At 45.2% G+C, this 26010-nt stretch overlaps 1 protein-coding gene across 2 annotated transcripts in view; it reads right to left on the bottom strand.

Annotated features, from left to right (window-relative positions):
* Window positions 1-1900: 1900 nt before the first annotated feature.
* cntnap3 (contactin associated protein family member 3) overlaps window positions 1901-26010 on the bottom strand; it is a 55290-nt gene continuing 31180 nt past the window's right edge. The window contains exons 11-24 of one of the 2 annotated variants that reach the window (XM_062484373.1): window positions 21488-21594; window positions 19685-19804; window positions 19027-19224; window positions 18146-18302; window positions 17500-17627; window positions 16617-16787; window positions 14517-14735; window positions 11954-12193; window positions 9928-10152; window positions 8020-8153; window positions 6546-6633; window positions 4677-4895; window positions 3935-4006; window positions 1901-2953 (exon numbers count right to left, since the gene is read on the bottom strand). In XM_062484373.1, coding sequence (XP_062340357.1) covers window positions 2757-2953; window positions 3935-4006; window positions 4677-4895; window positions 6546-6633; window positions 8020-8153; window positions 9928-10152; window positions 11954-12193; window positions 14517-14735; window positions 16617-16787; window positions 17500-17627; window positions 18146-18302; window positions 19027-19224; window positions 19685-19804; window positions 21488-21594 — 2275 coding nt within the window. In that variant the 3' untranslated portion in view covers window positions 1901-2756. The remainder of the gene's footprint in view (window positions 2954-3934; window positions 4007-4676; window positions 4896-6545; window positions 6634-8019; window positions 8154-9927; window positions 10153-11953; window positions 12194-14516; window positions 14736-16616; window positions 16788-17499; window positions 17628-18145; window positions 18303-19026; window positions 19225-19684; window positions 19805-21487; window positions 21595-26010) is intronic. The other variant, XM_062484374.1, reaches the window with a different exon arrangement.

Raw genomic sequence — 26010 nt, 5'->3', positions numbered from 1 at the left:
CACACTTATAGAGGGTTGAAGAGTATGAATCACAGATGCTGCCCGCAATATTCCTTTAAAGAGCCTTGATAAAACACTGCCTAACAATGTGACATGCCGATGGATCATTTCCTCCTGACTGAACGTATTGTGTTTGCTCACCATGTGGTGAATGGTACTTGGGCTTAATGAGCAGCTACATATACAATAGGTGGCACAGGGGAGACAGTGCTGCACTGAATGAATCGAATGCAGTACACAATGTGCAGTGCATGACCCCTATCTGACCTCTGTGCGGCAAGTGAGGGATAAAATATTTAAGACAAGGTGTAAAGAGGCCTAGCAGACCACAACGGGGGGTGGGGTGGGGGTGGGGAGTTAACCGTAGCAGAATACATAGAAGAAGAATCTTTGGTTGGCCAAATGCATGTTGCCATGACAAAGCGATGTACAGTATGCTTGGAGCAAATTCAGGTACGGCCCAGTAGACAGCCCACATTCTGACCCAAGAGAAGCATTTTAGGATGGAATCAGGTGGAAAACTTTTACAGTTGTTCACAAACCCGTCCCAGGGGCTTATAACACAGTCAGAGCGGCTGCTTAAGTGTTAGAAACAATCAATAGAAACATGAACACAACCAAGTCTCAGCTCAGCCCCGCGCCAGTCAATTCTTATTTCACAAGGTAAAACCTGCTAACATCTTTCAAAGCAATGGAAATATATACTTTACTTTTCAGATGAATTTGTCGGTGCTAGTTTGGAGTCAGTCATTGAAAATGGATAGTGTTCTCTCTGTAAAAAGCAGACTGACTTTTAAATCAAACAACCTCGATAATTAAAAAAAAACATTTTGACATCCTACACTACAGGATCTATGGTGAGTAATTCTACTCACTGACATCTATCAGTGAGTAGTACATCTAGCTATCAATCTCCAAAGTATCATTACATTATTGTAACATTAATACAGTACAGGTCTCATTAATTCATATTTAAGTAGCCCTCTTGTCAATCAATCTTCAAGCTTTAGTCCAAAAAGAATATTTGTAGGCAATTACGACATTCGATATGCTCCTCTCAAAATACAAAATATTTGGGGTTGAACTCTCATGAAAGCACAACGGCTCCAACAATTCGCGAGTACCTTTGTTCCCACCTCAGTTACCGTGCCAATATTAATTTAAACTGACAAAAGTACAACCTACGCAGTAAACAATATGATTTCAAGGTCTGTGTTGAATCCCATAGTTATTTCAGACAGCACTAGTTATATCAGAATCCCATAGTTATTTCAAAAGGTCTTTCTATCAAGAATTGTGTTTGTACTAATATATTGTGGCTGGCTTCTCTCTAGCTAGGCAGAGAGTTCAGGGGTTAAATTTTTGTTTTGGGTGTTATAAGAAGGTGTGTCTAACTGTAAAATCAAAATGTGATAAAAGGACAGAAAATATGAACAATAAGTCTGAAAGGTTTACAAACAACATCTGTGATACAAAGGTCCCATACTCTAGAAAGTACCAGTTTGTGTTAGAAACAACAACTGCCTGTCCCTTTACTATTCCATTCTGTGCTGCTGCCGTAGAGTAAGCAGAATTGAGACAAGCTTGGTGTTTCCAGTAATAAAACGGTGGATAAGAGTAAAAGACGTCATCAGATATTTGTCATCCCTGTCAGCATGCTTCAGATTAGCTTTCCCTGATTATCCTTCAGCTTCCCATGAATCACTGCCTACCTGCCAGCCACAGACACTATTTTAACAAGGATTTGCATTTCAAAAAAAGAAAAGTACTGCGCAGTGAAGAAGATTGTGACAATCAATCCTGTTTTTTTCTTTCTTTTCAAAGCTTTTCAGGGAAAAGTGAAAAGTTGTCTACCTGCAGAAGGTGAGAAATGTAAGAAAAAGAAAAAAAAGGCAATGTATTTATGGCAAAGCTTTATTTTTATTTTTTTGTCCAGAATAATGCACAGAAAGCACAAAAAATCACATGTACTTCTTGCTGAGGAAAGTCCTGAAAAGAAAACATACTGAAGTTTTTGTTTTTACATAAGTACTGTACATGTTAAGTCAGTGCAACTACAATGCTGTTGTCCAATAATGATCACATGTATTTGGAACTATGATGTCATTTGGTCAACTGGTTTGACATGATGCGGGTCAAGTACAAAAAAACAAGATGGTGTGTCATTGTTGACACACAGTCAAAAGAAAGGGAGAAAGCATGGTTCAGACTTCTCAACTCTCATGAAAGTATAACACCTTAATACCAAAAATACTTTCAACTCAATCATTCGTTTCATTGGAACATGTATTGTATTGGAATCTTCATAACCAGCAGATACAAACAAGGATATATTTCAATACCACTGGAAAGGACTAGTAGTCGATAGTTGTTATAAAGACAAAATGTGACATTTACATTTGAAAATAACTGAAGTTTAATTTAAATAACATTGTTAAAGAGTCTCTTCAACAACAACGTTATCAACACCTTTAAATGTCCATCAACACTTTTTTAATTGTAATATCGAGAACATATGTACAAGAGGGGGAAAAACAAAGAGGAACAGGACAAAAATAACGTGTTTTGTCTTCACATCTTGTTTGGCTTCTGTCGGCAGTGGCTCGAGGGGCCTGTGTGTGTAATGCACTGTGAATGTTAATGTCTCTGGGCTTGGCAGGGCATTTCAGTCCCTACTCATCTTCTCCGGGTCAGCCCATCATTTAAAGGTCTTGGGGGGCGGGGGGCGAGGGGAGGAGGGGGATAGGGGGGAGGCCTTATATGAAATACTCCTTCTGGTTTTCACTCAGTACATTTTGAGAGTTGGCCTCGCTGTTGAAAGGGAACTCGGGACTGTCGTCAGGTTTGACTCCTTTTGGAGGCTGACTCTGAAATGTCTCTTTCCGCCGGTAGAGGAACCTTGCTAGTAGTGCCAGGGCAGACAGGCTGACAAATATCACAACGGCAATAACACCTGCAAATGTACAATGGTGAACAGACAATGAATATGCCGCCGTAATTTTAAGCAGACAATAGCGGTGCTTCAGGCATTTCGAATTCCCTTTCGACCCTGAGTTATATTGTCTGACCAGCAACTGACTTGCCTAGCAAGTGAAAACGATAAAGCATACATACTGCATGCACCACGCACACCATGCTCGATACATCGTTTGATATTCAACCCTAAAACTGTAATCTTACGCACACAACAGAGACTGCTGTTTTTCAGACAACTTAATGATTTTATTTTTCTCATACCGAAAATTTGCACCGTGGAATTTGTCTAAGGTTCACATAATTACACAGAAAATGTTTGCCAATCCCTCACTTTTAGGACTTTCATTTATTTTCAAAGCTCTCTGATTGTCTTACTAATCTAACTGTAAAGTGCATTTAACAGACTTATATCTGCATACCATAACAAGAAGAATTTCAGTTCAATTCTCATAAATGTTGCAGACTTTCACATTAATAATACGCACTGTCCTTGGTACACTGACACATTCCACTATCGAGAGGAAAAGACATATATAATTGGAGTGCCAGAACACTGCTAGACTCAATTTAATGCTACATTACAGTGGTTTTAAAATGGCCAAGTATTTGAAGATAGCTGTAAAAAGTTCCCTAATCAGCAAATCATTTCTTTAAACGTTTAATTAGTTTTGGTGTCCTTTGTGCATTTTCACTGAGTTAGACAGTTTAAGAAGGACTATGAAATAACATTTTTCTTATCAATTCAAATATGTTAGTCATGACTATGAATCGGTGGAAGAGCCCCTTTAAAAGCTGAATGATTTAATAAAAAAAAGTTCTCTAGTTCTTTATAATATAGAGAATGCTTTTTCTACATGCCTGACACAATACTTATTATCTGTTATGGCCTCATGCTTTACACAGTCGGAATGTATGCAAATGCATTCATACGTATTTCTAATGAACATGTTGCTGTTACCTCCAATCAAAGCAGAGTCACTCTTGATTGCATTGACTATAGGCTCCCCAGTACCTACAGTACCAGAGTGGTCTATAGCAGAAAGACAGAGAGCAGAGAGACAGAGAGAGAGGGAAAAGAAGACAGCGACAGTAGCATCAGAAATCAGTCAGGACGGGGCCCATTTAAAACACACCAGAACATCGTCAAACTACCAAAACGGCATGAACCGCAGGATAACGACCACGAAGGAGTGATTATGCAAATAACCCCCCCCCCCCTTGTCTCTCATTCAAATTCATTAACTCATCTGCCATTGTACATTTACATTTAGTCATTTAGCAGACGCTCTTATCCAGAGCGACTTACAGTAAAGTACAGGGACATTCTCCCCCGAGGCAAGTAGGGTGAAATGCCTTGCCCAAGGACACAACGTCATTTGGCACTGCTGGGAATCAAACTGGCAACCTTCAGATTACTAGCCCGCTTCCCTAACCGCTCAGCCACCTGACTCCCTTTGTAATTGAAATCATTTTGATTCTAGTTTAATGAACAAGGAAGATGGTGTACGTATTAAATGAGCCCTTGGTAAAGTTCGAGAAGGAGCCTCACGGAAAAAAAAAACGGACACCTTTCAAGTCGTACTGAAGATAAGGAGAAGCATGCGAGTTTCACGACAGACGGCCCTCCCAGCGTGTCACCGTGGAGACCGAAAAAAACGTAACCCAGCCAATCACAGATAGGCATGCGGCCCCTGTTTTACCTGCCAGGGAATGCGTGGTCTCTGCCGCGTAAGGATTGGACGGCGAGGAGGAGCCGCAGCCGGACTCCGTCAGGGGTCCCGTGACGATGACGGGGCTGGTGTCGGGGTACAGCAGGGCGGCCTTCAGGGGCGCGATGGAGTTGAACCGGACCACGGACAGGCAGCCGCTAAAACCCAGGGCTCCGAGCCTGGAGATCTCGGGATCCAGCTCACCCGACTCTGGGAAGACCATCAGACAGATGGGGTGGACGTAAGGATGGAGGGGGACAAACGAGAGATAACACATATTTGACACGGGTGTCTCCATCAGGACAGATAGAAGGGTTTTTAATTGACGAAACCTGAACAGGCCTGAGGAGAAGACATCAGATTGACATTGATCCCCGATGAGATCTGCCTATAGGCTCGAGCAAGTCATGTGACCTGCACTCCCGCATTGATTCAGCGTCGAGCATACCTCCGCAGCAGCAGCTCATCACAATAGGTACAAAGCAGTAAAGAAAGACACCACTAAGCCTGTCACTGGTGCTGCTTGAGGTCTCGGAGATATTAGGAGAGATTTACAGGGCATCTGCTTCACTGGCCCTCATGAGACACCTACTGCCTGTTAATTTAATGGAGCGAATCTGCATGTTGATGATTTCTGCTTTCAAAAGGCCATCCCATCCTCTGGCATTGAATCCCACTGCTACTGAGAAGGTTATGCTACACCAGCAGGCTTTTTACTCATGTTTTTTTTTATACACTCTCTGTCCTCCATACGCTCTCCCTCTCCCTGCCTCTCTCTCTCTCTCCCTCTCCTTCCCCCCCCCCTCTCTCGCTCCCTCTCTCTTTCTCTCGCTCTCTCTCTCTCTCGGCTGAGTCTCAGGCTCTACATTCATTACAGGTCCATTTGTTAGCGTGATCGATGACAAGCCTGGCTGGGAATGACACTGAATCCACTTTCATGCTGCCTCTTTGATCCTGATATGACACTCGCGCCGCTGAGTGGGCAAAGGGGGGATGCTCGGTCGCGCGCTAACATGGGTCAGGTCAGGCCCAATACACTAGCACAGGGCAGGGCCACTCGCAGAGCTGCCCGCCCTCAGCCACTACCCCCCCTTACTCCCACATGTCATTGGACCTTCCGGATTATTCCGATTTTTAACAAATGGGAGTCCAGAGAAAGCATGAATAAATCATGCCAGAGCCAAATCACTCAAAGAACGTACCACGACATGGATGTGTAGTTGGCAACATTTTATGAATCCGGAGTGCATTCCTATACGAGGGGCTTTGTTTGTTGTACAGAAACAAACATGGATTTTGAAGTGACCCCGTGCAAACGTTCTCATTAGTTTGTATGGGAATGCAGTGACCGTAAGCTATGAACTGTCTGTTCCTGCTCCTTTCAATTACTTTTATTACTAAAAGCAGAGGTCCAATGCTAGCACAGATATTAGCATTACCCGCATGGAGTGGCTTGTTTCTTCAGCTAGGCAGACTATGTATAATACATAAAGCTAATAATATTCTAAATTTAAGTAAACAGACACACACCGTTGATGATAACATGCCATGTTCAGTTGAAATTGCCTGACTGAACAAACAATGGCAAGAATTCCATTATATTTCTCCAGGTCTTCCTTCAAACTATGTTTCTAAAACACAGAGTAATACAAAATGATTACTAATGGGGCCATTGCATAGCAGAGGTGAGTAGTTCTTATTCATAATTTGAATAATATTTTCAATTGGTGTGAAAGCCGTATGTTAGAGCAATCAGGAAAAGCTCTTGAAAATGTCACTGTCACAGCCTCTCTACCCTTTTATTCAAATCAGTCTTTTAACTAGGCTGGCCTTCTCCGCCACTAATGTAGCCTTACTCACCAGACACTTTCCCCATAACAACCGACTGGAGAGCGTTGAATTCCACGTCAGATGTGAGATTGAAGTCCTCTCTTGCATGCTGGTCAATCTGAGAAAGGCAAAATGGGTCTGTGAATTGTTGAGGGTTACAGAGAGAGTGAACAGACTCGGACACTTTGATGTGTCAAATTATTAAGTATGTATTCTTCCGTGGAGAGCGCTTTAATTAAGCCTGCTCTTCAGAGTGCTCTAAACACATCATTGCTTTGCTGTTGAGTCGTTGCCATTCAATTAAAAAGGGAAAGGAGCGTGCTGGAGACTGGACAGATTTTCTTTTGAATCACATTTTCAAATTGTGATTAGGACCACAGCTTAAACTAATTGATGTTTTTTTTTTTCTGTAGCAATGAATGTAAATCCTGGCCATTATTTATGTAGGCTTACAGGAGGAATTTGGAGGGTAGATTAAATGAACAACAAATTCAGTAGCACCTCCAGTACGTCCACTAAAGGGATTTCTCAGTGTGGCAGGTTCCTGCTTAAGTAACTTCAAATACTCAATAAAGGGAAATCAACTGTTGATTCCTCCGGAACCCCCCTCTCCCTCTGCTACACTAACACACACAAATGCACACACACACACACACACACACACACACACACACACACACACACACACACACACACACACACACACACACACACACACACATACATGTACTTTGCCTCAGACCAGTAAATACCCAGTAAGCCATGAGATTCAGTTTGTACAGAGAAGCATGTGTGTTGTGTGTGGTCGAGTCAGCCCTTGCGATTGGAGAAAGAAAGAACGGTGTGTAGATCCTATACTTCAGATACGATTGCACACACTTCGACCAGAGTTAACAAGTCGAGTGAGGAGAATTGCCTGGAAAAGATGTCAGACGGTTACTTTTCTGTACACTCAATCCTAGTACCGTCTGTCAAAGTCTGATTTCACCCCAGAGGAAGACTTCTCTTAAACTTTTATTGATTTCATGCTCCTCTGCTATCGTATTCCTTTTCTTCCTCGGTTCCTCTTCAGAATCATTAATGTTGTCTGTGAATAGCGAGTGTGCATAGTGAATGCCAACAGACAATGGCTGACAGTTGGGATGGGTGCATTCGGACAAAGAAAGGCAGCGTGGCGAAGCAGTGTGAAGTCGACACCTGCTGTGGCCGTGGCAAAGGGCCATTGGCTCTCCCCAGGGAACCTGGCAGACACAGAGGTATTGGTAAAGCCAAAACATTAACTCTGTCAAACAATATCCAAAGTCGAACTGATGCTGCCGCAAACAGCAGTTCATATTTCGTCGCTACGGGGATCGCAAAAGCACGCGCAAATGTTAAAGGAGCCTGGAAGCTTGCGTAGCTGAGCCTCGCCTCTCCGGATTTAGGCACGGATTGTGTCCTTCTGGCGTGTGTCTGCCAAAAGACGCTGACTGCGGACTTGCCGTGGTTATGGATGAGACGTTACCTGCACGGCGACAGCCTCGGAGAGTCTCCGTATGGACACTCTGTGGAGCTGTCCGTTGGCCAGGTTCCTGACGTTAGTCCTCATCACCTCAGCATCTTTGTTCATCTGCAGTTTATACTTAACATCCAGGTAACCTTCAGAGACAGGGAGAGAAGCCCTCGATGAGTGTGCGCAGATTAAAATCTCCCGCCTGCTGCGTGGCACTGTTTATCCTGGAAAAGATTGTTTACGCCTTTCAAAGCAAATCGGAATGTATAAGACGGGAGTTACAGAATTAATAAGCCTACAAAGCCTTCAGTTAAGAGGATTAATATCAAATTCCCTATCGGTTACAGATCCACTAAATCAAATTCATTTTCATCATTTGCAGGGCATTAAGTATCAGCAGAGCTTTGATAAAGACACTGCTGGTGTCTTGCTGGCCTGGGAAGATGAGACTGAGCAGTCAGATGAATGGGACAATGGATCTTAAAAAATTATGCTTTTTTATCCACCGGCCACATAATACTGACTTAAGATGTATTTTCCCGCAATGTCAGAACACTTTTTTTGAGGCAATAATACAATAACTATCAGTTAACACAAAGGCACAGCAGCTCGAAAGGAGAGATGACTTTGCAAATTGTTTGAATTGTTCACTCCATTTATCTTGATTTCCCATTCTGGGCCACAGAATAAATATAAACAATATTGCTGATTAAAAGTGTGATATTACCTCCAGATATCTGTTGTATCTGTAGATAGATAGCCTCTATTGAGATCGAAAGTAAGCTATTAATTTATTCTACCTGTGATCTAAAGTCATAAACACTGCATTCAAACAACTTAAAAACATAAAAAAAAACATAGATTAAGATGCCTAATGTTTGTTTTTTTATGTTACCCTTTGGGGTTTCCATAAAAATGGGTTGGGGAGATAAACAAGAACAGGAAAGGAAAGAGAACAGAACCGTCGACTCCACCTCGACTTTTTTAAACCAATGTGGGCTCTGAGACAAATCTTGGCTCTCTGTTTGACATGGAGGGATAGAGTCTACCAAGAAGACAACAGCGCGAGAAGCGACGAGTCAATTTGTCCATCTAGAGTTGAGAAGAAAGCTGTCTCTTAGCTTTAATTGGAGATTCAGGGAAGAGAGCTACAGTTTGCTGAAATACATGGATCACTATGGTGGCACCGTGCAGTCACAGTACTTCGGATCTTTTAGGGCCAATCTTTTCCAGATACATACAGCTCTGGAAAAAAATGAAGAGACAACTGCACCTTTTTCTTTCCTTAAAAAAAAAGTTGAGAAGGACAATTTTGAGTGGTCTCTTAAATGTTTACCCTTCTGTTCCTCACTCATAATTGACCTTCTCAATGTTTTTAAAAATGAAAGAAAAAGGTGCAGTGGTCTCTTAATTCTTTTCCAGAGCTGTATATTAAACAGCTGTACTTATCATTATACCGTGGGCCAACTATAACATACACTTATAGTCGTTATATCTAGACCAAAAGTGAATGACAGAGTCATTACTGTACTGTATATACTATATACAATAGTACTTCACACATCAGTTCATTATACAGACACTTGATTCATATTTATATTATGAATTCTTAATGTGCCTATTTGTCACATTAAGAATTAAGATTAAGAATCTTCAGCATTATTTAAAGCCCTCCCGAGATCTCAGTCCCTAAAAGCTGAGACGCTGCCGAATAATTGACTCTGCGTGAACAAGACACAATGGGGTCTGACAGAGTTGAGTCTAGGGGGACTTACAGACTCCGATTAATCCAAATGAATCCGCCAAAGCTAGAGAAGTCGCGTGTGTGTGTGTCTGTGGCGCTGCATAATGCGTTTGAAGTGGCAGGCATTAAGGCCTGCCGCGGAGCACCGCAGTCGGCGGGGCTGCCCGCGGCCTCACCGTTCCTGTTGAGGAGGACGGCCAGGTACTCCTTGTAGTAGGAGCTGACGTAGAGGAGCAGAGCTGGGGTCTGCGTGGTGCTGAAGCTCAGGGTGACGTTCTCCCCCCCCAGGGTCAGCTCGGAGAAGATGGAGGAGGGCAGGCCGCTGGCGTTCCGGTTCAGCTCGTACGGCTCCTTGAAGGTGTACGTGACCGAGGTTTCGGGCTTGAAGGCAGCCGAGACCTCTGGAACGAGGACAACAAAGGGAAGGGGTGTTGCTGTTGGGTTACCTCAGAGGAGGAAAGCCTCTGTCTAGCTCCACGAGAAGGGAGTGACCGTCGGTTTAGGGTTTCTAAGTGTTGGACAGCCGGTTGATTGGAGAGAGTTGATCAAACCCTTCGACATGAAAGTGACCAGTTCAAACACACGGCGATACAAGAACAGTCTCTCTGAGGCATGAACGTCAATGGACAGAATTTATGGTAGAAAGAGGAAAACAAAGAAAACATATAGCTAGCAGGTGTTTGTTCCACAATCAGGTAGAAACGACATCACAGGCCCATGACTGTCATCCGAACGCAACATAGGTCAAAGTAGGAACACACACACACACTTGACCCGATATGAAGGAATGAGCTGTGATAAATTACTGTAAGTACATAAGAAATTCCTGATTTGTCCTACATCTGCTATAATAGTATTCATTTTAAACATGAAACCAAATGACTGTCCAGAAATTCAATAGCTGTGTAATTTCAAGTAGTGTGGTTCGAGTGTAAGCCCTTAGATTCTAACTTTAGCGCAAACTTTGTTTCTTTATTTCATGTGTCACGAACAGTATAATCGACACTGTTAGTCCTTTGATAGCTGCATTAAACCAGCTGATTAAACCATCTGAAGAAAAGGTACTATGCAAGGTGTGGATCCTTTTAATTAAGCCCTCTTTAGTTTCGAGGTAGCATCTTGCAGGTTATGCACACTGTGCTGCTAAGTAAGTGATAATTCCAGGGGAAACGTAAGCATAATAGTTCATTATTAAAGGCATGTGTTCCTCCCTGCTTCACATAGTCAACCTCCTCCTAAGAAGACTCACATACATCAAAGCACTTGAGCAAACACTCTGGATTCAAGCCATTGATGTAGTTCACAGATAGGAAGTACTTCTTGTGGATGCGTTTGAAGCAAGCTTAAAAGGTTCTCCGGACGACATAGATGCCTGATCTTTTGACACAGTCATTATTTGCGATGCCCACGCGTTAAAAGGTCCAATATCTGAGTTTTTTTTCTTTTTTTGGGAGAGGGGTAATTTGAAATTATCATGAAATACATCTGACGAGTTTATGTAAAATAAAATTGTGATATTTCAGTGGAAACAATCCCACTTACATTATAAAAACACAAGTTGTGGCTCTTATTGGATGATAGCACTGGTACTGCTCCTCTCCAATTGGCCCTCTCAATTGAAACTGGGTGAAGATCAGCCTATGTTCTGTGTTCAGTGACACAATTACCTCAAGGTTGTTTTCAATTATTAACTGTGCATTGTTGTGAATTGTGAACACCGTGATACCCCCAAGTGAATAAATCAACAATTACCACATATAATACCGGGTTCATGTTCTACATTGATCATCTAGCACCATGTTTCTCAACTGGTGGTTGAAGATGAAGAGCCTAAGGTGAGCTGGTGTGGAGGGGGCGTAGGCTTCGGCCCTGTCAAAAAGTCAAACTTTGATATAAAGTTACCAAACCTCCTATGGTGCGTTTTTATTTTCAAAAGGTGTGTAGGCTCACACCGTGCCGCCCGCGTTCCTGAACACAAATGTCAAAGTGTCAATCAAAACTGCAGCGCACAGGAACATTACCTGCTGACATTGTGGATTACTAAACAAATTGGTTTGGGGAAAGAAATTATAATTGTTTCTAAATTGAATACTTTTTGGGTCGTGACTTAATGAACAACGACAAATGTGGATCCTGAGGTTAGACCAGCTGAGAACCAGATCGAGCAGTTCACCTTGATGAACCAGCGAGATGTTTCTGTACCTTTCTGACAAAAGGGTCCTGTGTAGGCAGACTGGCCACAGTCGCAGATGAAGCCGTTGTACTTCTCCACGCAGCGGCCGTGGTTCTGGCACAGGCCTCCGTAGCTGCTGCAGTGGCCCGGGCAGCCAGGCCTCACCCCGGGCGTGATCTTCGCCCGCTCCTCCAGGTCCAGGGTCTTGCCGTTGAGCTGCAGCGAGCGGAGGCAGCCCAGGAAACCCTTCTGTCTGGATGCTGTGCCTCCTGCCGACACAAAACAACACAGAGTCACAGGTTTCTCCTCCAGCGCTTTCTCTCCGTCCTGTCTCTTTTCATACTGCCCCCACCATCCATTGTTGGCTCATTCGTGTGACGGGGGCAGAGGTGCAATGCAGACAGATTCATGTGCCACCTCTGCGCTCCCGAGAGCACAACTTTTGTCAACGCGCCGCGAGATGACAAAAGGCGCTTTAGTGCGACAAGGCGATGAAAACAAAGTTGTGGGAGGCAAAACACATTCAGGGGGAGCTGAGTTTTATCAGGCGCCTGTCTGCCTGCCAGCTGCAGAACACGCTGCTAACCTTCCTTTCTCTCTTCCTCCTCCTCTCCTTCTTCTTCTGGCTCGCTCCCATACCTCAGCCTTGGCAGTTCAGATTGTTCTCCGGGTTCAGCCACGGCTCCGAAATCAATGAGGCTCCCTGCTTGCCAGGCCCTGCTCAATATGCTGTTAGTCAGACGTGAACACCCCACAGCACTGCAGAGGACCAGCACAACAGTCAAAACTATCCTAACCCGCATCCACTGGAAGGAGATATGCTTTGGGTTCCTTGTTGAAGGAGAGTGATGCCCGGGCCATTAAACAGAGGGAAAATTTAGTAGCCTCACAGTCCTGTGGGATGTAATCATCTTTGGGTAATTGCGCATCAGAGACAGCTCATACTTTCGGTGAGCTGTGACTGGGAAAGCAGGCGTGTCCTTGTGGACAAGCACCAAGGACCAACCAACCAAAACCAAGGAGGGAAATACTGTTTTTCCTGTACAGTATTAGGAGTGAGTAGAAACACCAACATAATGTCAAGTCAAATACCATCCACAGCAAGTCCTCCAAATTCAAGACAGCTTTCACTCATAACAATGGAAGGAAACCTTTGATGGCACATCAAATACGACGATCTCAAAGCCATTCCAAACCAACATCAAAGCAAGCCAGTCAGAATGTATTCCATTCTCCTGAATGTCGTCTTACATAAGCAAGCATGACCATATGTTGGATAACATTACGCACAGCATGTAGCCAGAAGACACGCTGTACACAACAGACATTATAAACCATGGGGTGGTTTACAAATTAAAATGTAAATCACTATGCATCATTATCACTGCACATCGTGCAGATGCTGTCATTAGCTTCACATGAATAGCAGGAATAAGCTGGCATCTGCAGTCTAATGTCCATAAAAAAGTTTGAGTAACGCACACAGGCAATGCAGGAGGGGATCACATGCTAAAAACGATGTTAAATCAATATTCATTTTAGCACCCTGTTTCTACATCGGACCAAGGATTAGACTGTATTTCTGAAAATGAGGGTTTCCAGATAATAGCAGGCATTCTGCAATATTTGCTTCTAGATAACCCCTTATACAATACACTGAGACTGCTTGTGTTTGCTCATTTTCACACAGAATGTAGATTGAGGTGAACACAGTGAGGAACAGCTTAAAGGTATTGATAAGATTTATCAGTGTTCAGGCCATTTCACAGGCATTTGTGCGCTATGTGATTTATGCATTCGTTTTAGGATAAAGAATTTCCAATCTCAGCTGTCTGACATGAGTCAACATACTTAACATGCAAGCAAGCAAATGTATATCAATGTGCAAGTTTACACACAGCCCCCCCCCCCCCTCCACACACACACACACACACACGCACACACAACAACAACACCCTAATGTTCACCCAACAATGCACAAAGACACAACAACACACGAATGCATTAATCAGAAATGCACACAAACACACAAGCACACACACAGCGAATCACATGATCCAACCCATCATGTTCTGAGTGGCGGTTATTTATTGAAACTGATTATCGCTTAGTGTTCAGAAACAGTCCACTCAGCACCTGCATGTTCTATAGAAAACCGCCGATGATGGCATTCTGCCAACAAAGCAGCATAGTCCTAAGATGTCATTACCTCATCTCCCTGTAAGAGAAGACAGAGAAGGCCTTGTACACCATCTATTTATGAGTCCATGAACATGAATTCAAACGTAAAAATACCAAAGAAACTGCAAAAATATTCACAAAAGCATCGGAAATGACCTATACGAGGCGAGCATTCTTTGTCTTTTTGCTAAGCCAACAAGAGGATGCCTTTCTCTAAATTGCTCTGGGCCGGGTCGAGGCAAACAACAGAATCTCCCGGTGCCCTCACTCCGAGAGCACATTCATCCAGGCCTGTTCTCAGGGGGCCCCGTGGCTGGGACGCCAGATTCGGGCCAAAGAACCGACAGCAGCCTCATCTCCTGCGTTTACTTTCGCCCTGGCTGTAATAAGCACCGCGGTTCTCTTCCTTACCCACGAATAATTGGCTGTTGAGCTGAAGATGGATGTGTCCGTCGGCCGGGGCCTTCTGCGTGGAGGCGGGGGAGGCGTCGACGCGCAGCGAGGCTTCCTTCACGTTGCGCTCGGCTCGCACCGCGTGCCACCTGTCGTCGTTCAGCGGGGTGCTCGTCTCCACCCGCACCTCCAGCGGCCCGTTGCCCACGTCGAACGAGAAGACCACCTCGGAAGAAGCTGCGGGTCAGGGGAGAGATGTGTCACACACACACACACTTTGCATTTGGGATTATGCGACGGTCAGGCGATGTTCCACTGGTGGAGAGTTTGACGCTCACTCCCAGAGAGGATTGGCGGATAATCAACAAAACCATAGGCTGGGACATCTGGAAAATATCTGTAGCCTGAAGAGACCAGTCACTTGATTGTTTCAGGCGTGTCTGTGAAGTGCTCTCCCACAGGGCCAGAATGACACATTGCAGAACCTGTCCCTGCAGCTAGGGCTCCAAACACAGCTCCACTCCCAGGTGGGAGTGCACTGTTGATTGATCAGCTGATTATGAAGCTTCCAATTTCCTACACAAACTTTACTCAATTAAGAAAAATGTTGAGGTGTCCAAGCCGAAGACGAAACAGTCTCAGAGTTCCAGCTTGCCAAATCTATCATCGTAAAATACAGTATACAGCAAAAAAATGCTTGTCGGTGGCATTTTTATTTTGTTTTTTTTACTTTGATTAAGAATAGCAGTCGTGCAGTACACGCGTTGCACTCTGTGAGAGGCCTTAAGAGCACCTCCTCTTGATTCCTAGACCGTAGACTGTGCACTGAGCTGATGACTTGGAATGAATGGGACTTGGGCGGGGCAGACGCCCAGTCTGTCATCAGACACAGTGAAAACAACTTGTTAAAAAAGGCTGATCATCTGTTCCCACATCTTTGGTATTCTCATCCCAGTTCCCTTGGCTCCTATAGCCTAGCCTGCTAGATGTCACCAAGGGGACCTGTTTGAGGGACAGGAAGAGCACAGAGGGGTAAAAATAGCAAGCAGCACTTTCACGGTTCAATAATGTCGTCAGCTAATTACGAGTGAATGTATGGAGAGTTCATTCAAGCGAGCACGTAAACTGCAGCATCTCCTCTGGGAACGATCTTAACCAAAAGCTTGAGAGGAAACATTCAAATTCATTTCCAAAAGCTTTCGGTGAACCCCCCCCCCCCCCCCAACCCCCCAACCCCATCATTTTAATTCTCATTAGAGAAACGTCATTAAAAAACGTTCCGAGCCCGTGGTTTCACAAAATGCCTCACAATGGTCACGTTTGTATGTGCCCACCCCGTCATTTGGTTCTGGTGTTTGCCATGCTGGAGGGTTCATTGAGCTCTGTGAAGTTTTGAAGGCCAGGCTCTTAGAGAGGAGCATGGACCTCCAGCCTGCTGAGTCTCTTCTCACATCAGTCTAATCCATCACCCCTGGCTATTGTCTGCAGAGACAATAACATCCAGTGCCACTTTCACGAAGTTAACGCTTCACTACAGATGTCGCAGAAAATGAGCAAAGACAATACACAACAATGAAAAAAAAAAGATATAGTAGTTCCATTCCAACTCCACCACCACAAAGGCCTCAGGGAATGTCAGTGTACGGCAGGGGTGAGGATTATCTGCAGAGGAAGCAGGCGGCAGACGAAACAATAACACCGCGACAGTCTCTAATTCACAGAAAACTTCAAATGCCAGGACGTACCAATGCAGTGGTATCTGACCCAAAGTCACCGTAAAAGAAGTATATCATCCACACCATTCTGTGCATTGCTCTAACTGTGTCACAGCGATAATTTCCCTGAGGGAAAAAAAAGTATCATGGCGGTTTGGCTGTGCTGCAGTGTTTATGTCATATTTGTGTTGTTTCTCAAAAGTGTTTCCCTCTCCTCTGAAGCAGAGGGGCAATTTAGAGGATTTCGCCCATGATAACACAATTCAGAGGATTATAACACTTGTAAATTCAATCTTGGCCATAAAGCTGTCGAAAAGAAGCCAAATAATATCAAAATGGTGTCGAGTATGGCATCACGCAATAAGGATTTGAGCAATGCAGTTGGCAGAGAACCTCCACTTACAGCTCAGTTCAATCCGGATGAAGTCTTTGATGCCAAAGTTTTCCAGGAACACCCCGGAGGAGGCAGTGGTTTTGAACATGAATGAGATGTCTGCGCTTAGCTCTCCGTGGAAGGTGGGGAAATGCAGGTAAGAGGTCTCCTTGTTGAAAAAGGCAGCATTCCAGAAGCTCTCTGAAACGGAACAGAAAAGGCTTCATTCATGACACCCCTAATGAGGTTAAACTCGCCATGAATAAGTCCACTCGCGCTTAATTAGATCACAAATGTATAATTTCAGCGACACATTGAAAATTGTTGTCAATTTACTGAAAGGATACATTTCAGGTAAGCCAGGCTGCAATTATATATATAAAAAATTATAATAATAATATTGAGACTGATCAGTAAATTATTACCTGATTAGCGACGACCATCAACGAGTAAACATGAAAGGGAGCATTGTTTTTGCTACCATCCAGCTAATGTTTTTTGAATACGTAATTAGTTCCTTTGTATAATCACTAGAGTACATAATTAAAGTATGACTGACGGGCAAAATGAGAACCTTGAATTAGCATGAGGAGAAGACCGACTTTGGATAATCACCATGATTAATCTGGAGGTTACTGAGGAGATTGGGCCAAACGCACTCTCCAGGTCTACGCATAGCAGTCACACATTCACATGTATCCATTGTGACGAGGGAAAAGTATACTGCATTTCACTGAGCACAAATCTGGAAAAGCCGGATATCTATGCAGTAAAACAGTCACTATGCCTGTACAGATGTGAACATACTGTAGAAGCAGATCATCTGGGGATATATCCAAAGCAAGCAGCCAGTCATTGAATTATAATTCTATGAAATTCACCAACATGGAATGAGAGGACAGTCAGTACTTACTGTCGCCATGGCATCTCAAGGGGCCAACTTGATAGGCTCCCTCAGAGCCAGGTCTCTGTGTGTCACCAATCAGGACGGCTCTCACAGGCAGGTGCTCCTTATGGGCGAGCAGGCCTGAGTCATTGGCCCTGGGGTAACAAAGACAGGAGGCTGACAGTGAAACGACAGAAGGATACCAGACAACCTCCGAAAAAATTCAATAATCCAATTCCATCACCACTTTTACTCTATCTTTATAGGACCAGGAAATCACGCATAGAAATACATACACGGGATAACTGGATTTTAAATGAGCGCATATATCCAGATGGTGTTTACCATCACCTGTTGAAGCACTGCTGCCGGAAAAACACTGCCTATAAATACAGAGGCTGGCAGTGCAGGTGCTGTGTCTTTTGAAAATCATTTCAAACTGAGAGGGGGACAGGAATAGATGTGTTTTACAGCGTCTTTGGAATTGGATCCAACATGGCTCAGGACAAGCACAGTAAGATACAGAGAGAGAACTTGTCCCTTGACACTGCTTGGCTCGACTGATATTTTATTGTCCTCCCCATGTCTGGACATTAAATAGTTTCAGCTGGGGAAAGAGGAAGCTGGCCTTTCGACCTGCAAATCAGGGTGTGCGGATTTAAAGGTACGGTACCACTCCTTGCGGTCGGCGTCGCAGTTGCAGTAGTGGTTGGGGTCAACGCAGTTTTCCTGCAGGCCACAGGCGCATTGCTGGCTCCCTGGCACGGCTCCGCCCCAATACGTCTGAGGGTCTCCTGATTGGCCCACCCACCAGCTGAAAGGGGCACCGTCTGGACACACACACACAAAGACACAAAGAGACGCACACTGTACACACCATGAGGAGCCTCCCAACATGTTGTTAAAAGTCTTATTGATTCTCTCTCTCTCTCTCTCTCTCTCTCTCTCTCTCTCTCTCTCTCTCTCTCTCTCTCGCTGTCTCTCTCTCGCTCTCTCTCTCTCTCTCTCTCTCTCGAAATCCATCACCTCTGATCTCCTTTATCTAACAGCTGTGTGCCAGGGTTTAAACACCAAACCGGCACTGCACCCTCGCATATTACAGTATTCTGCATTTGACATTTTATACCATTATTTATGTAGGTTTGACATTGTTTTGCTTTCTGATATCAGGCCTTGCTCCAACTAGACAGCTAATGGACAGCAATTACACGGTGAAACTGGGCCTTCGCTCGGTCTGTGTCTAAACAAGCTATTACAAGGTAGACGACGCCTAAAATAGAAACATATGCACACGCCGACGACACACAACAAAAGGAAATAAACCAGCCGCCCCACTAAACGCAAAACCCCAAGTCGATTATCCATACATTATCGTAAATAAAACCGAACCTAAATGAATTGGCAACAATGAGCGAGATAATCAATTTGCGATGTCTGCTTAAGCCCGGCTCGCAAATCTTCGCGCTCCCATCCCAACGAGCAGCCTTTTTTTTTAATCAGACTGACCTTTCTGGAAAAGGAAAGGGATCGATACTCCTAATAAAAAGGGCTTACCTGGTGTGTTTAAGAGGCGTGACTTTCTGCAGTGGTAGGACAGTTCCTGCTCGCAGTATTCCGCCTGGGTAATTACAGCCCCAAGCTGCTCCGCATCGGCCGAATAGTTAAAATGGGCTAAATGCTGATTTCTCCCCGAGGACGGTTTTAATTTGGTAAGCTCTGTGTTATTATGCTGGATCACCATCCATGTCTTATCTGTAGGAGAGGACAGGGGGGGAAACCCGGGGTTCATTATACATAATTATGGAAATGAGAATGATGTGGGGAGACAGAGAGGGTATGGCGGGAGGACGAGATTATTCCGATAAAGGTGTCTGCCAGCCTATCGCAGACGTGGGGGCTGTCAGATATTATGGGATGTCTGCCACCAACGGGCAGACAGAGTCATCATCAACTACACACAATGAGGCGCTTAACTCTGAGGAGAGGGGGGTGGGGGGGGGCGGCTATGATAGCTAGTACACACACCATTGGGCAATTCGAGCCATATGCCAAATTTTCAGTGAATCAGTGGCACTGCGGTTGAACCCTTGGCAGTGACATCACTGTGGTGGGAGGCCAGCAGGCATTGTGGGATTGCGCCGCCAGAGGAAAGGGCTTGATTATGTAATGCATGCAGGTGAAACACAAAGTCCCAGTGATGTCTATGGTTTACCCGTCATGTTGCAGTAGATGAGCTGTGGTTTGATGGGGCCGCTTCCGTCCACATCGATGTAGAACAGCCCAGATGTGTTCCCCCTGTGTTTGTACGCCTCGCAGGACCGCTCGTATATGGCTTTGGGGGGAAAAAACAGGAACAAAACAACTCCATGATGAGGGCTGTAAAACCTGGCAGATTAGCATAAATGTAAGAGCTTTCAACAGGGATCGGTAAACTTAATGGGTTTGTTGTGGCGTACGGTTCAGGGATGTAGTTGCGACCCCCCTCCCGCGAGTCCCGCGGGTTCAGAGAGATTCCTGTGGTTTGAGTTGGATTCGATTGGGGCATGAGAGCGTCTGATTCAAAGTGCATCAGCCGACATGCATTAACATGATTCTTATCGCGTATCAGCCACTTAAAGAACATCGCGGCGAGCCTTGAATTACAACACGGTGCAAATTACACAAGAGCTTCTTTCATGTGAATGAGCCGCTTTCTGGTTTACAATGTCAACAAATAGTTCAAGTTGATTACGCTAGGTGTTTTCAGCCTTGAGCATGTTTCGTTCTTTGCTGTCAGTATATCCTGTCATACCCTGCCTCAGGTCTTGTTAAATCTTCTCTTGACAGTCCCCTGACAGCAATACTGAATACAATCTCTTTTTCCATTCGTTATTTTGGTTGAGAAGGGCTGACCGCAAGTTTTACCGAATGGTGTACATTTGCGGATAATGACTAAATATAAATCTTACAGAGCTTAACTGACAACCATCACAGGAGGGCAAACAAAACAAACTTTGATTTGTAGGATTGAGGGGGCTGTGTCATACAGGGACACGGACGCGGACTAGCCAGTTGTCTTGGCCTTCCCACTGTACTGTCACAGTACTTGAATTCTATCGCAGCCCAGAGCTACATGATCGATGTGCGCCATCATTTTTCGAAAGGATGGAGGAGAAGAAAAAATCTGCATGCTGGATTAAAACGAGACGGTTTCTCTGAGGGATACAGGCATTGTCTACCCAGGTGCACTTTCCTTCTGTATACTATTTTGAATTCCCCCTTTCTGTGGCAGCTTGTGGCTGCCTCTCAAATGAATAATGAATCCCCCGAAGATAATGGCATCATTAAGAAGAAGAAGAGAAAAAAAAAACAGATAGTACCTAGGTAACCGTTGTTACTCATTCAGACATCTCCTTGCTCAATCTTTCGTTTTTAGCGCTCTGACCCGGCATAGATCAGAGGCAACTTTGCCACTCATCATTCTTGCCCCAATCTTAGCAGTTTAGTCACACAACCCCATCTCACAAATCTCCTTTTTTTCCCGCACCTACAAACGCTTCCATTGATTTATCCGCCTTTTACTTGAAATCTAATTATGCGTAAAAAATCTCAGCCAGTCCTCTCTCGGTCTCGTCCACTCTGCCACTCGAGTGTGAAAGTGTTAAACGGTGCAGCGATTCCGTTTGACTGACAAGTGCTTAGTTTCACGTGAGCCCCCAATCTCTAATGACAGTGGACTCACAGAAGCCTCTCAGATCATTAAAGTCTCTCTCACTAATCCTTATCAATGGCCCGGCTTTGCCGTGAGGCTCTGGCAGTCAGGCTATGGCTGCCTCGCAGACAAGAGTCTGACCTTGAAAACAACAGGCGGCTGTTGTGTGCATGCACGAGGAACGAAAACAATATCCTCTAGAGTGAATAGGTTTAGCTAAGTCGTGAGGGGAAGTGTGTCGCACATCCTCTGTCTCTGCATGTGTGAGGGTGCGATGGGGTGTGTGTGTGTGTGTGTGTAAGGGGGGGGGGGCTTAGGACTCACAGCTGTGACAAGTTGCTCCACTGTAGCCTGTGTGGGAGCAGTTGCAGTGGAATGTACTCCAGGACTGAGTACATTTCCCACCATGTTCACAATGGCTCGGAGAGCACCTGAAAAGAAAAGAAGGGAAATATTCAACACGCTGAGTTTTCAACAACTCAAGTTCAATGTCAGGAGTAACAAAATGTTCATCGGCGAGAAAATATTCCGTCTTAAACGAACCCTTCGCTGGCAGAGAAACGTTTATCGTACCACGTTCAAGGACTACGACCCCCATCCAGCGAGACCCTGAATGTCCCCTGGAACAGTTGTCTCTCTACAGTGGCACGGCACTCATTCGGGGAAGGAGAGCACTCTTTCATAGTGGTGGCATTTCACAACGGCTCCTCCCCCAGCTTAACATGCACCTCAGGAGAACCGTCTCCTGTTCTCGTGGCTGGGCGGACGATGCGCAGTCGTCCTAATTGGATGTGTGTGCCGCGGGATAATACCGGCGTGGCTGGAGCGCCGCGAGGAACTGAAGTACGCTCGACAGGTCAGCCAGTCTATGAAGAGGTAGCCTTCCACACTGTTCTCTGTTCTCAGAGGAAGATTCAGGAAGACAACTGGAGGAGTCCATGGTGCTCAAGTCAGTCCCGTGCACGCACGCACGCGCACACACACACACACACACACACACACACACACACACACACTACAGCTGCTGGCTCTCCTCCCAGTTCATTGCCTGAGCTGCAGCACAGGGACTCTTAACAGGCCGTATCATGCACACACACACACACACACACACACACACACACACACATACACATACAGTATACAGTACTCAAACACACACCCACACACACACTCCCGCTCTGTGAAGAAAAACTCTGACAAACACATTACAAGATGATGGTTATTAGGACATACAATACACACACAGTCACACTACATCAACTCAACTTCTCTATTCCCAGTCTTCTCACTCTCTGTACTAGGAATACACTCTCTACCGGAGCCACCCCACACCGAGCAACTCCATCTCAGCAAATGACTGTTGGCAGGTTCAGTGTCTTGCTGACGGATGTGTATCCATGTGGCCAGCCAGAACCGTGAGGCCTGAACCGTGAGAGGCAGAGAGGCAGACAGACACACAGCGGTCCGTCAGAGGCCCCCTGCGGGGCCTCCGGGCTGACTGATAGCCGCATTAACACGCACTCACACAACAGGACGGTGTCACCAAGGTGAGCTCGGGCTTCCGTCTCAGCCTGAAGAGAGACGGGCCCCGGATCGGATCAGAAACCCGGGGGACGGGGTGGGTGCCGGCGGAGGGGACGGAGTCTGAGGCGGCCGATCACGTGTTTGGATGGTGCGAATGAGGTTAGGAGATTTGTGGCTGGACGGGCGTGGCTGGAGAGAGCCAGGGGTCGGGTGAAGGAACGGGGTCTCGCTCAACGTGCGCGAGGGGAAGGCGGCGTGCGACGCGAAAATCACATTACTGTGAAACCACGGGAGGTGTATCCAATCGCACACAACAAGAGTCTGAGTCATTAGAACTCCCAGCCGAGCTCCCCTAACCCACTGGTAGAGACCATTAGGGAAAATGCTGGTCTGGAAAGGCCTATTGAGGCTCCATGGATGCCTGGGGTAAATCACCTCATTCTCCAGACCAGCGTGATAGGAGGAAGGTGGGTATTTTTTTCCATTTGGAGTGCTGAGCTGAGAGCCAGCACCTGGTTTGTTACAGGCGGGCATTCAGGCAGCTCACACAGGTGACAGGTTGGCGCAATCACCCTCTTTTGCCAGTGCACACACCATGCCAATCCCTCTGCCCCTCACCTAACTCACCCTAACCCTCCTCTCTCTCTCTCTCTCTCTCTCTCTCTCTCTCTCTCTCTCTCACACACACACACATATATTTTTCTCCCATGTCTCAGCCCCATGTCCATCTCCCTTTCTCGTCCCCCCTCCCTCTCTTTCCCTGTGCCCCCCCCCCCCCCCCCCCCCGCCTCCCTTGCCAGGTCCAAGTCCTCTGCATTGTGACCCCAATCACAGCCAGGTGACAAACATGCCTGAGTCACAGCGGCAAAGTCACTGGCAGAGACAAGCCCAGCAGGCAGGAAGAACAATGGTGAAGGCTGTGTGACGTGAGCCTGTGTGTGTTTGTGTGTTTGTGTGTGAGAGAGAAAAAGAGAGAGGTAGTGAGATCGAGAGAGGGAGAGGGAGAGAGAGAGAGAGAGAGAGAGAGAGAGAGAGAGAGAGAGAGAGAGAGGCTAGCTATGTCAGGAGGAGCCTGCTGGAGACAGGTCATCTCTTCCTGCCCTGGGGGTCAACGGTGAGAGACGTCAACTTCCAAGAGACAGACCCCATGCCATGTCCACAACCTCGCACTGACCCCTCGGCTTGCTGAAGGTAACAACAGGGAGGCTGAGACACTATAGCTTCCACAGACACCTCTCTGTGTAGCCGTATCTACTGGGAAAAACAGGCCCACCGACTGAAGGTGTAACACTGTACATAATGATGTGTTAGTCTAACCTTTGTAGATATGGAAACATATCCAATTCCTGCAATAACGGTCAGAGATAAGACTTATGTCTATGGCTTCTACTAAAGGCACAACAAAGCCTTACAGCAAAGCAACTATCTTCCCCATAGGCAAGAAATTACTAGTTAAAAACAAACTCTACCGGGTATTCAACATAATGAGCTCTCAGTAAGTGGGGCAATAACAAGACATAAACATAAAAGTCATTGTAACCACATAATAAATACCACTAATGTTGACAATTATGGGGTTGGAGATAATTATATTGAGACAGTCTTAACAATAGACAAGGTGGTTTCTTTGGGTTAAAATTATGTTTTGAACATTCACAATGTGACCACAGCTGACTACTGTACCTCATATTTTCGGCTTTTTTTGAGCAGCTCAGTCTAGAGATTTAGCTAACCAACCTAGAAAAAGGGTGGTCTGAAAAATCGGTAAGCATCATAAATAATTCAGGGACACTCTCATGGGTCCCTGCCCCTCTCTTCAGTAGCCTTGTTCTCTTTACCCTGAGAACTGCACGTCGTCTTCAAGGAAGGACGTGTTCTCGACGTTTACACAATGGCATTGTTTTATTAGTAACCGTACGCACTATTTATGGCCCCGCTCTAGCGACGACGCGATCTCTCACGCGAGACACGGGTGCACGAGAGACACGAAACGAAGGCCCTGTGCTTTTTCTCTCTTGGTTTGGATCCGGTCTCTCTCTATTTTGCATCGTTCCAACTCGCACACACGCCCACACGCCCTCACACATCCTACTCCAGCCGGCTCTCTGAAGGAAGCTCTTTTAACATCTCACTATTTTGATCCCCTCTGACAAGCAGCCAAGCAACCACACCACACAGCCATATTAACACTTGGATAGATTGATAAACCTGCAGGGCGAGACGGAGAGAGACGGAGAGAGAGACAGCGTGAGAGAGATAGAGACAATCTTCCCCAAAAATATACACATATCAAGATTTCCTCCAGGAAAGTGCCGACTTTGCAGAATTTTGATTTCCATTTAGCTTTGTTTTTCTTAGGATTCTGTAATACATAAGCAGGTTGGGCCAATGTTTGTTCCTTAGGATGCACTTCAAATGTGTTATGATGCAGTTTCTATCATTTTACATAACTGGAGCACAGTAGGCAGAGCAGGCATTCAGCACACAGTGCAGTTCATGTAAATGCAGAAAAGAAATTCCCAGGAGTGCTTATAAAGTCTGTACACATCTCGGAACACAAACGATCCTAGAGATAGAATGGAACATGCACTGTTTGTTTGGTTCATCAAGATTCAACCAGTGACATGTGTTGACAGTTTGGCAGCTCGATTAATTGGAGTTTTGTGAACTTTTAATTTGTACAACAGTAATTAACTTTGCTTCGGAGGTTGTCTGACTCCATCTTCAGTCTTGGTGTAATTCTAGTTCCACAGTTTGTTTTGATTCATAAATGTCAGAACTGGTTGTATAATGACTGAATGTTTATTGCCTGGATATCTGGGAGTCTGTCTTCAAAAAAGGGGTGCAATCAGATGATACTACAGTAATGACCTCAACCCCCAAAAACATCTAACATACCAATACCCACACGGGCACGCGCATACACACACACACACACACAGTTGCAATAATTGACTCTGGAATGAGCTTCTAAAAGGAGACAATTATTAGATTGTCCCTCAGACTTCTCAAATTGATGAAATGAAGTTCTAGCAGGTACGAGGATTTTCATCAGAAGAAAAAAATTAAAGTTGATCTTTCTTACATGCAAATTTGTTGTGACTCAATGCTTTCTGACACAGTATGCAATATGTCGGACCCATATGCAGCATGGCTGGAAAAAGGACCGAATCTTCTCCTGTATGATTGGCTTGATGACTAGGTCTTCTCCAGTATGATACGCTATGGGACTAGCTCTTCCCCGGTATTGTTGACTATAGGACTAGATCTGCTCCAGTATGGTTGGCTATGGGACCAGATCTCCCCCAGTATTTATTTTTTTA

The sequence above is a fragment of the Osmerus eperlanus genome, chromosome 18 (genome assembly GCF_963692335.1).
Source record: "Osmerus eperlanus chromosome 18, fOsmEpe2.1, whole genome shotgun sequence".
Lineage (NCBI taxonomy): Eukaryota > Metazoa > Chordata > Actinopteri > Osmeriformes > Osmeridae > Osmerus > Osmerus eperlanus.
The sequence above is the reverse complement of the archived record's forward strand: the minus strand, read 5'-3'. Positions and strand labels throughout refer to the sequence as shown.